Source organism: Sus scrofa, chromosome 8 (genome assembly GCF_000003025.6).
Source record: "Sus scrofa isolate TJ Tabasco breed Duroc chromosome 8, Sscrofa11.1, whole genome shotgun sequence".
In the NCBI taxonomy this organism is placed as follows: Eukaryota; Metazoa; Chordata; class Mammalia; order Artiodactyla; family Suidae; genus Sus; species Sus scrofa.
Window position 1 is genome coordinate 110,196,720 of NC_010450.4, and position 10,378 is coordinate 110,207,097.

At 50.7% G+C, this 10,378-nt stretch overlaps 1 protein-coding gene across 1 annotated transcript; it reads left to right on the forward strand.

Annotated features, from left to right (window-relative positions):
- On the forward strand, window positions 3,962–9,362 carry NEUROG2 (neurogenin 2). The gene is made up of 2 exons (XM_021101670.1): window positions 3,962–4,065; window positions 4,441–9,362. Exon 2 carries the CDS (start codon window positions 4,442–4,444, stop codon window positions 5,258–5,260), a length of 819 nt encoding a protein of 272 aa, XP_020957329.1. The 5' UTR covers window positions 3,962–4,065; window position 4,441; the 3' UTR covers window positions 5,261–9,362.

The following is a 10,378-nucleotide window of genomic DNA, read 5'->3' on the forward strand; positions in this document are numbered from 1 at the left end:
CTCCCCCTTCGCCTAACATTTCAGCCTCGTTTCATCTGGACAATCTTTTAGACCACACAAGCGCCTCTTGAATTTATTTAGGATAAAAGAGTGCTAGAAGAGTCCAGCTAAGGAGGATATTTGGCATTAGCCACGTCTTCGCAAATCTGAGTACAAATCGAAATGGCTTGCTTTCAGCAAAACCCAAGCAAGATGCTGAACCAATAGAATTTTGCAACTGAGTGTGAATGGCTGGTTTCTGGATTGCACTGGGGTGTTAGACTGTTCTTGGGGTTCCTCTCTTTTAAAAAATGATACTCTTCATAGGGGGAAATGTGTCCAGGAATATTATCAAGAGTGATGTTTCTCTTGAAGACTACAAAGCAAACACACAGCCAAAATTCTTAGAATTCCAAGACAGTATAGAGGGTGACTTTTTAAAAATGCCTGTAGTTTGCACATCACTGCAAACACACACCACTGTACATACCCAAAGAAGCCCCAATTTTAAAAACAAAGTTATATATAAACTCCATAATATCTTTATATTTATATAGAGATCAATTGATGTCATTTGAATGTGTATATAAGCTTAAGTTTCTTGGCATACTTTTTCCTTTCAAAGGAAATTTCCAGAATCAGAAATGTGCAATTTACCCTCATAATAGTTTACTTTTACTAGATAACTACACAGGATACACTTATATAAGCATTATTAATGTTTTACGGATAGTATAAAAAGTTTGGGTTTTGACAAAGGGAAAGCATGTGCCCTTTCAGCACACCATAAACACATAAAATCTTGGGAGAACATAAAAACTGGGGAGTCAGACACCCAAATACTGTTAAAAATCAACTAAAAAAAAATCCATTGTGTTTCACAAGCACTAAGTTAGACCCAGCTTGATCTCAGTGTTCATTTGGAGTTATCCAGTTTTCCTTTAGGCCTCCACTTAACTGGATTCTGATTCTGTTCTTCCCCCAATATATTCTATCATCAAATCAACCCAGCACTTTCTAGCCAAATGAAAAATTTAAGACCTGTCCAAAGAAGTAGGTTCCTGCTGATACTAAAATAAAACTTTTTTTTTTTGCCTTTTCTAAGGGCCACTCCCGAGGCATAAGGAGATTATCAAACTAGGGGTCTAATTGGAGCTATAGTTGCTGGCCTACACCAGAGCCACAGCAACTCGGGATCCAAGCACGCCGGATCGTTAACCCACTGAGCAAGGGCAGGGATCAAACCTGCAACCTCATGGTTCCTAGTCAGATTCGTTAACCGCTGCACGACGACGGGAACTCCTGAAATAAACCTCCCTTTGCTTCTACTACGTTAACCTATTGGCTTTTCTTTCTTTGCAAGCTATCCAAAGACTGACACTCCATAATATGTCCCATCACTCCAGTACGTGCTCTTAGTAGTCTTATTTCCTCAGAAATTTCCTTTCTCACCCTGTTTCTTTCAAAATTAACACCCAAATCCTGCATGTGCTCCCATGTGTTTCTTCCATTTTTATGCCCACTAAGCCAAGACCTTTGAGGGTTTTCCTTTAGCAGGGCTGTAAAGAGTATTTCTTTGGTATCAGTGATCATCACCTATAAACTAATGCCACTGTGTGTGCATGCAGCCGAGGTAAGCACTTCTGGTGTCCACTACTGACACATCTTTCGCTTGATCCAACTCTTTTATGAAGTTCTTATTCTGCAAGTTCACACAGAGACAGAGACTCAAGGAAGTGTGCACGAGGCAGATGCTGTATTCTGGAGATACTGGACGTTTTTGTCCTTTCTTTTTAAATATCTGCACTTCTGCCAGGAGAAATGAAGCTGTTCTGAAAGGAGTGAGGAAGGAACTGGGGAAATAATGCTTTTAAATTTAGAGAATTTGTTTTTTAAAGGGGAGGAGATGCCAAGCACAAACATGAACCAGCAAGGTGACCATTATAGCAGTTTTCAAATAATTTCAAGACAAGAGGAAGTCTGAAGGTTGGGCACCTGCCGTGAGTAACAGTCTCTTTCACGGGTTTCTAATTTTCATTTTCTTTACTTTGTGTCTTGCAAGCCTGCTCATTACCTCCCTGCAGAAAACATTAAACAAATTAAAACCACGCCAAAACACTTTCATCATCCCTGTCTCTGAAATACAACTTGTTTCCAACGTCAATGAGCCAGAGATCACAGACACTTTCTCTCTTGCCGCTTTTCACGTTCTAACATTCCACCTGTGCCTTGCTTAAACCTCATTTGCAAAAGGGACTCCTCTCCAATCTTCTGGAGTCCAGATCCACCCCTGATCTCTATGTACCATCTAACACTTGGCCCAGAACCCACTTCTGGGGGCTCGGGTTCTGTCCCTAAGAAGTCGGCCACTCTGACAAGAGGGTGGGCGTCAAAGTGAGGAGGAGGAGGCGTGAGGGAGTGCTGCTGAGCAATTCTGAACAAGTTCCCTCCGAAGTCCAGTAGCCCTTCAGCTCTTTTTTCCCATTGAAAAGCCGGGAGAATCAAGAGTATGGGCCCCATGTCCCTACAACGCCCCCCAGCGCGGAGCAGAGGTCATGGAAATGTCAGTGCAGCCCATTCGCTGGAGGGAGGTGCTGGCTGCCACCCAGGCGGGATGCCTCCTTGCTGTACCGCCCAGCCATAAACTGGGGTTAACCCCTACCCCAAACTAAAAAGCCGTAGCAGTGCTCAGAGCCTCAGTTTGTCACAGTAAAACGAGGAGTCCCTTTTAGATCTAACACGTGAGCGCTTTTCTTCTCACACCCTCTGAAAGCCCGTCTACGGCACCCCCCAACTCGATCTCCCCTGGCAGGAAATGCCTCTATGAACCTGCCAACTGCCTCACTCTCCCATGTGAGTCTCTCTGGAACCTAAACACGCTTGCCCACCAAGCGCCCACAGCTCGCCACCCACACCCCATTCCTCCTTTAACTAAATGAATGCATTTTAAAATCGGTCACCACTTGATACAGCTCCTAAGAAGCTTTGCCAACACACGGCCGGCAGCACCAGAGGGCTAACTGCTTTCCCCGGGATCCTGACCCCCATTAACTAATTCCTCGGATCCCAACGTCCGGGAGCTAGGAGGCTGGGCAGCGCCGGGTGCGGTGCCTGTGCGCGCGCGGCGGGGGCGGGGGGTGGGGTGCAGCCTCGAGGATCCGGCGGGGGCTGTCGCCTTGGTCTCCCCAGCGGCCGCCAGCGCCCCGGCCCCTAATGAGCCGCTGAAAGGGAGCGGGCTCCGGTGCGCGTGGCTCGCAGGCCTCCCGGAGTCCGGGACGCCGTGATTGGCCAGCTGCGCCTCGCGACCTCCATTCATTAATAAATTAGCGGCACGCTCCAGCCGAGCGCGAGCCACCAATCACAATGGGCAGCGGCGGCGACAACAGCCGCAGCTTGAGCCGATGCTGCCGCCACCGCTTCAGCAGTCCGACCGCAGCCTCGAGCTCCAACAGGAGCTTTAGAACCATTTTATGCTGATTAGATAAAGGGGGGAAAAGAGAGGCGGGGGCGATGGGAGGGGGATGGATGGCAGGGCCTAGGGGAGGGGGGGAAGGGGGTGAAAAAAGAGAAAGAAATGAATGATGATAATGCAATGAAAAGAGTAAGCCGGAGAGGGAAAAGCGGGGGAGAAGGGGGGCCGGCACGGGAGTGGGGAGGAGGCGGCGGCGGCCGGGGGTGGGGGGAGATGGGGGCCCCGGGGGCAGATCTGATTGTTTTCTCGGTGGTATATAAGGGGTTTTAAGGAGAGTCGTGTGCCAGACACGCAGCCACTGAACCACAAGCAGCTTCGCTTTAACTGGAGTGCCTAAGAGTCGCGTGCCGGGAGCCGCACCGCCGGGGACTGACTGACAGACAGACACGCACCACCACCAAAACACACGAGACCCGGGCGGGTCACCGCGGCCGCCGAGGCTCTTGGCAACCTCGCGGGTAGGAGAGGTCCCCCGCGGAGCGGCGCCGCAGTAGCGCCAGGTCCGCAGGGTTCCAACCCGCAGAAGGCGCGGCGCTGTGCTCCGAGCTGAGCGGAGAATCGCAGCACAGTCTAAAGTAATAGCGACGCTGAGGCACATTTAGAGAGCCAAGTAAGTAAGTATCCGCGCTGGGCCTTCCAACTTGGAACGGTGTTTCCCGCACTCTGTCCCACCACACCCGAAAGCCTCTTGCTCCCGCTGAATCGGTTGCGGGAGCCGCATTCCCTTCCCGGGAGGGAACACAACCGCCACGGCGGCCCGCAGCGTTAGGAACCCACTTAGCCGGCGACAGGGTCGCAACGAGGGGCGCTCCTGAGCTTGGAGGGCGCTGGCGCGGTTTCCTCCCCAACTTACGTTACTCCTTGGCGCTGTTCGGAGCCGGTCTTCTCCGAAGCGCGCAAGAGGACGTCCCGGTGACACCAAGAACTTGCTTCTGCTTCTGTATTAACACTTCGTTCGGTTCTTTCTCCTTCACCGCTCTCTCCTCCAGGATGTTCGTCAAGTCCGAGACCTTGGAGTTGAAGGAGGAAGAGGACGTGTTGGTGTTGCTCCGCTCGGCCTCCCCCGCCTCAGCAGCTCTGACCCCGCTGTCTTCCAGCACCGACGAGGAGGAAGAGGAGGAGCTGCGCTCGTCGGGCGGGGCGAGTCGGCCGCGTGGAGCAGAGGCCGGGCCCGGGGCGCAGGGCCGCTCGCCGGGAGGAACAGAGGGCTGCCGACCCGCGCGGCTACTGGGTCTGGTGCACGAGTGCAAGCGGCGCCCCTCCAGGGCGCGGGCAGTTTCTCGGGGCGCCAAAACTGCCGAGACGGTGCAGCGCATCAAGAAGACCCGTAGATTGAAGGCCAACAACCGCGAGCGCAACCGCATGCACAACCTCAACGCGGCGCTGGATGCGCTGCGCGAGGTGCTCCCCACTTTCCCGGAGGACGCAAAGCTCACCAAGATTGAGACCCTGCGCTTCGCCCACAACTACATTTGGGCGCTCACAGAGACCCTCCGCTTGGCCGACCACTGCGGGGGCGGCGGCGGAGGCCTGCCGGGGGCGCTCTTCTCCGAGGCAGTCTTGCTGAGCCCGGGAGGCTCTAGCGCCGCGCTGAGTAGCAGCGGAGACAGCCCTTCGCCTGCCTCCACGTGGAGCTGCACCAACAGCCCCGCGCCGTCCTCCTCCGCATCCTCCAACTCCACCTCCCCCTACAGCTGCACTTTATCTCCTGCCAGTCCGGCGGGTTCAGACATGGACTATTGGCAGTCCCCACCTCCCGACAAGCACCGCTACGCATCTCACCTCCCCATAGTCAGGGACTGTATCTAGAGCTCTGCTACACACGCCAGGCTTTAGTGGGTACCCTTTCCTGCCCTCGATCAAGCCTTCCTCCCACCCCTTTCCTGCCCCGCGCTCCATGCCCTAGAAACCGTCTCACTACTCAGAGCAGGTGTAGCCGTTCTAGTTCCTCAGCTGTTTGTTGCATTCCTAGGCTAAAGGCTTCCTTCATTCAGACAGGCTCCCTAATTTATTGGTATGATGGAGCTTACTGTCAAAGAAAATAGTAGAGGTGCGGGGGGAGCATTTGTTAAGGCTAACAAGATGCCGGGAAGAGATGAAGGGGGCTTGTCTAAAGAGTTCGCAGAGCCGACCGACGCCCCTCCCCTCTCTCGGAGCCGTTCGTGTGAATCTCCCAGGGGGAATGCAACTGGTTCCTGTGATCTCTTCACCTTTGCTTCTACATAGAGATGTTAATGTCGAGTAGAAAGAAATGTATCTTAGCATCTGAATGATTTTACTGGTAATAATATTATCCACTGATTTGCAATGGCTGGCATCTGCTTTCTTCCCAGTGCTGTCTGCGGGCTGTGGGAATTTCACCTGTCAAACCAAACTTTCCCTCTCTGATGTGCACTTTGTTCTGTTTCCCAGATTCGTCACAATGCCTATTGTCCCGCCCTTCTCTTTCCTTTTTCTTCTCCATTTTGCCATCTGTCTCTTATGATTTATAAGGGGGAAAAAGTTGTTTTGTTAGAGGGCCAGGTTAGAAGTCATTGTATAATTTGTAGGCTTTGTAATGATTGAATGCAAGCGTGGAAATTTAGGCTGAACTCTCTATCAAAAGGAAAAATGTGGAGGAAAAGGGAAAAATCAGGAGGGAGGACTGCTTCATGCATTATTTATCTCGACCTTTTAGGGGAGAAGGAACTCCCCCATTCTTTCAAGAGATTAAAAATAAATCAACAGACTGAAAACCTAAGCAGACACGGAGCATTATCAGAATCAGCCACACACGTGTTTCCTTCTATTTATTATAAAGAAAAATTTCATGGGAAAAGTATGTATTTTTTGTATATTCTACAGAGTTTATTCTAGTATGTATTTACATATTGGAAGAACAAGAAAATTGTTCTTGTGATTAAGCTATAAATAAAGTATAATTTTCATAATTTTTGTGGTTGTATTATAATTTTTTTCCTGCTTAGGTGGTTTTTAGAAGAATGAGTTGCATTTTTCTGAAATTCTCCCTATATCAAATTAAGTAGATGACTTGTGTTTTTCATCTGTTTGTATGTAGAATTTCAATGACACACAAAGTCTGAGTGATCATAGGAAGCTGAACTCTACTAGAGACACTAACATTGACATAAAAGTAACTCTCAATACAAACCAAACTTGGTTTTTAAGAAACCAATTTCTGAGCAAGCAAGATTAGTGGGGAAAAAGGGGGGGGATTTAAATGATAATTAAGTCATGATAAGCACCAAAGTTCAGAAACTTTGATTTCAAAAAATAGTGAAGTTGAAATTTCTTGGTAGAGTGAGCAGAAATTTGGTTCTTTCACTTCTCAGAGCTTCGATTATTTGTGAGCTGAAGCAACTGGACAGTGATCTCTAAGGTGGCTTCCAGCCCTACCATCTGTAGTGTAGCAGTGTTTATAAATTCATTACTGGAAGCTGATTTCATATTAGCCAATCCAATCTTTGTTAAAATAGTTACATGGTCAAAACTTCCTCAAAGAGAAAGCAAAGACGATTTCCAATCTTCAGGATACATAATTCTGTAACTTGCACCCCAATCTCCAAAGCAGAAATGAATGACTTTGGCCTTGGGTGAAAGTTGACCAAGTAAAGGTTGACCACATTCTAGGTTTAAGCCTCTTGGGGGAAGGGTGATCAGGACAACACAAGCTAAAAGATCAGATTAGCAAAGAAATGTTGGTTGTGCAGTCTCCCCCTCCCTCATGAGTTTTATATCTGCTTACAGTTTGAGCTAAATCCTCCGCTCTGCGTGACGCAAGGATAATTCTTCTGAGGTGTTCATCTGAAACTTCTCCTCCTCTCCCTCCATATGGAAAATACTAAGTGTTGAATATCTTAATAACTTCACTTTCAATCAAAGGAAGAACTAACTCAGGGTTTGGTTTTCATCTCTGGAAGACCTGTTGAAACTCCCTGTTGAAGCTGGAAGCCTTCAAGATTGTATTATTCTTAGTCACTCTTGATTATCTAACATGAAGAGAAAGTGATACTTCTCTTACATTCACCTTAGTGTTTTAGTGTCTTCTGTTTCTACTGTTTAAAAAGCCAAGCCAGCAAGCAAAGCACCTGTAGTATGAGAGTTTTAAAATATCACAGTTTTGATGCCAAATAATGGTTCTTTTAGTGATGATCATGTTTATGGTGATTATAGGGTGCTTTTTTTTGAAAACTTGCCGAGGAAACAGCTCATGGCACAGGTCTGAGGCGGAAAATCCTCAGCTGCAGGTGCTTGAGAAACTTCAACGGATGAGGGGATCCCATAAACAGGTGGTGACCTCAACGGGCTTATTTGGAGAGGCTGGGATGGGGAGAGAGGTCAAGAATCACAGCTTTGAGTAATGGTGATTCAGCTAAGCACTTAAGCTGCAACCTAGTTGAATCTAGCAGCCACTTCTACACAATTTCTCCAGGATCAGAGTCCCCTTATACACCAGCAGCACGTCTCACACGGCAGAAATTCCGTCTACCGTCTGTAATTTTCACGCACGCTTTCCCTTCCCTTCCTCCTTTATTTTACACTAAAATTGGTGCAATTACTTTTTATGGCGACTAATCACTTTTAGCAATTACGAATGTTCTTTCTGCCTCACTTCGCGCTGGGAGTTCTCTTCCCCAACCCCCAGCAACTCCACAGCCTGTGGGCTGAGGCCCAGTCGTCCTCTCCCCTCCCTCCCAGGAGTGAGAATTAAAGGGCAGAAGCTTCAGCTGTAGGGAATATAGCCGCTCTTCGATTTTATCCATTTCCCTCACCGCCTTGGGACAAGGTGCTCTGTCTGCACCCAGGGGTCCTCCTATTTCTGGAGTTCTCTGCTGGGCGACGTTTCAAGCAAAGTCAGAGATGTTCTTCCCCCAAGGGTTGCCGGATCTTTTCAGACCAGGGGCGCGGCGGGCGTGTTTACCGAAGTGCGATGAGGTGCGAGGGCTGGTCCTGTCCTGGCTGGGTCTTCGCTTCCACGCCGCCAGGCTTTGGACATCGATTGCGTTTTTGCTGTTCTGAATTATCCAGGCCTCGTTAAGGGGGATTTTTCCTTCACTAGATTTAAAAGAAATCCATCAGAGGGCGAACAGGGAGAAAAAGAGGCAGGGAGGCGGGCTACCAGGCGAGGTGGGGGAGAGGAGAGCTCGGGCATCCAGAGCATCCCCCGCCCCCAACCCGAGCAGAAGCCAGGTGGGCGCCTTCGCTGCAGAGCCCTGCCGGCCGGGTGGAGGTGAGGTGGTCGGAAGGCCCTGGGCAGCCTTGGCCAATTGGAGCAAGGGTTCGGTGGCTCCTTCCTTAGGGTTAGCCCGTTACCCTCAGACGGCATCTAAGCCCGGGGCTCCCGGCCGCAGCAGGGCCGGGTCTGCCGGAGAGGCTGGGAGTTGCAAGCCGGCGCCCGCCCACCGCGTGCACCCCCTGCATCGCACAGCCTTGGGCAGGTTGTGACTTCTGGGCATCGACACCTGGAACCCGTTAAAAGCGCCTTCCCCTCACGCCTGGCCTCGGCCTCCCCCCACCCCGAGGCTCTCGGGTCCCAGGCGAGCTTTGAATGTATTAATTAAATAAAGCAGGCAGCCCTTGAATCGCGCCAATGCAGGGCGCTCCCGGGAGCGTGAAAGTCCCGGCCTCAGAATCCGCAAAAGAAAACGTGTGAAAAGAGAATTAGTGAAATTAGGTTAGACCAATAAAACGTGAGGGCTCCAGCACCCCCCTTTTAGCTCCCCCAGCCTGGGGCTAGAAGGGCTATCTGGTCTATTGTTTCCCACCCCGGCAGGGGGTTCATTGTGTGATAAATAATTCCCCGTCCATTTTAGTCTTTAAAAAAATGGGTATTTGCATAATCACTGCTTTGATGTGGCCAGAAATCGGAGGCTTGGTCTCCCCAACTCTGCTATTGGTAGCGAAGCAACAAAGCTCGATCCAGATCTTTCATTTCGCTGACAGTGTGTGGGGCAGATTGTCAGAAACGGCAGCATTAAGCCGCTGCCTCCTTTTAAAAAAAGGATCCACTTTAATGATTAAACCTAGGGAATGTCCCCAAAAGGGGGAGGGGTGAAAGATGAGGGTTCTCAACCCCCCCCACCTCCCTCTGTCCTCCGGGGTTCATTGTTCTTAGTTTCTTTTCCAAAGCCCTTGTGTGTGGGGGGTGCGCCGGTCTTGGGGCCTCCCCACGTGGCTCGCTGTGGGCGCCCGCAGGGGTCCGGAGGCCGAGGAGGGGCGAGGTCTTCAGGAGCAGTCCTCCTCGCCCCGTACCCATTTTTCTTTTCCCAGTTTGGTTTATCCAGCCTGGAAGGGGTTCGTCCTATGAAGGATGCCGACATGAGCTCCTCTTTGGTCCCCGAGTGGAAGCCAGGCGGGGAGGTCCCCTGGGAACGCAACTTGGGGGCAGTTTCAGATGGTCCCCGACAAGAGTGAGGAGCAAAGAAATTCAGTCATCCGGAAAGCCGACCGGGAAAGCCAGTGTGGCCGAAGCTATTATTTCCCTGCAAGGTGGCAGTGAGTCGGAAGACGGAGTGGGAAAGAATCCTGATGGTGTTGCGCTACAATAAATAACTTTTTCTTTTTTTTCCTCTCGGTTCCAGGGTCGCGGGAGGAGGGAAGGGGATGGGAGCGCTCCTGTCTGCTTTCGCTAGCACCCGGCCTCTCCAGCCCCTCGAGCGCCAAGGGGGAACAGCCAGCTTGGATTCTTAATTAGGAACACCACGGGAAAGGCTGGGGCTGCCTGAGCCTCGGGACAGGCGCTGGCTCTGCGCTCCAGCCCGGGGTAGGTCTCACCTGTGGGAGAAAAGGCTCAGCCTCCCCGGACCTGAGCGGGGGTGGGGACGGGGGTTGGAGGGAGCAGGCAGGAAAAGAGGAAGATGAGGAAGCACCTGAGCGACCTGGGTCCCATTCCTTGTGGCTCTTCCGAGCCCCCACATCTTACCGAGC

What these genes read in the sequence shown, in the direction of transcription:
- NEUROG2 (XM_021101670.1), top strand. Translation starts at nt 4,442, where the DNA reads ATGTTCGTCAAGTCCGAGACCTTGGAGTTGAAGGAGGAAGAGGACGTG.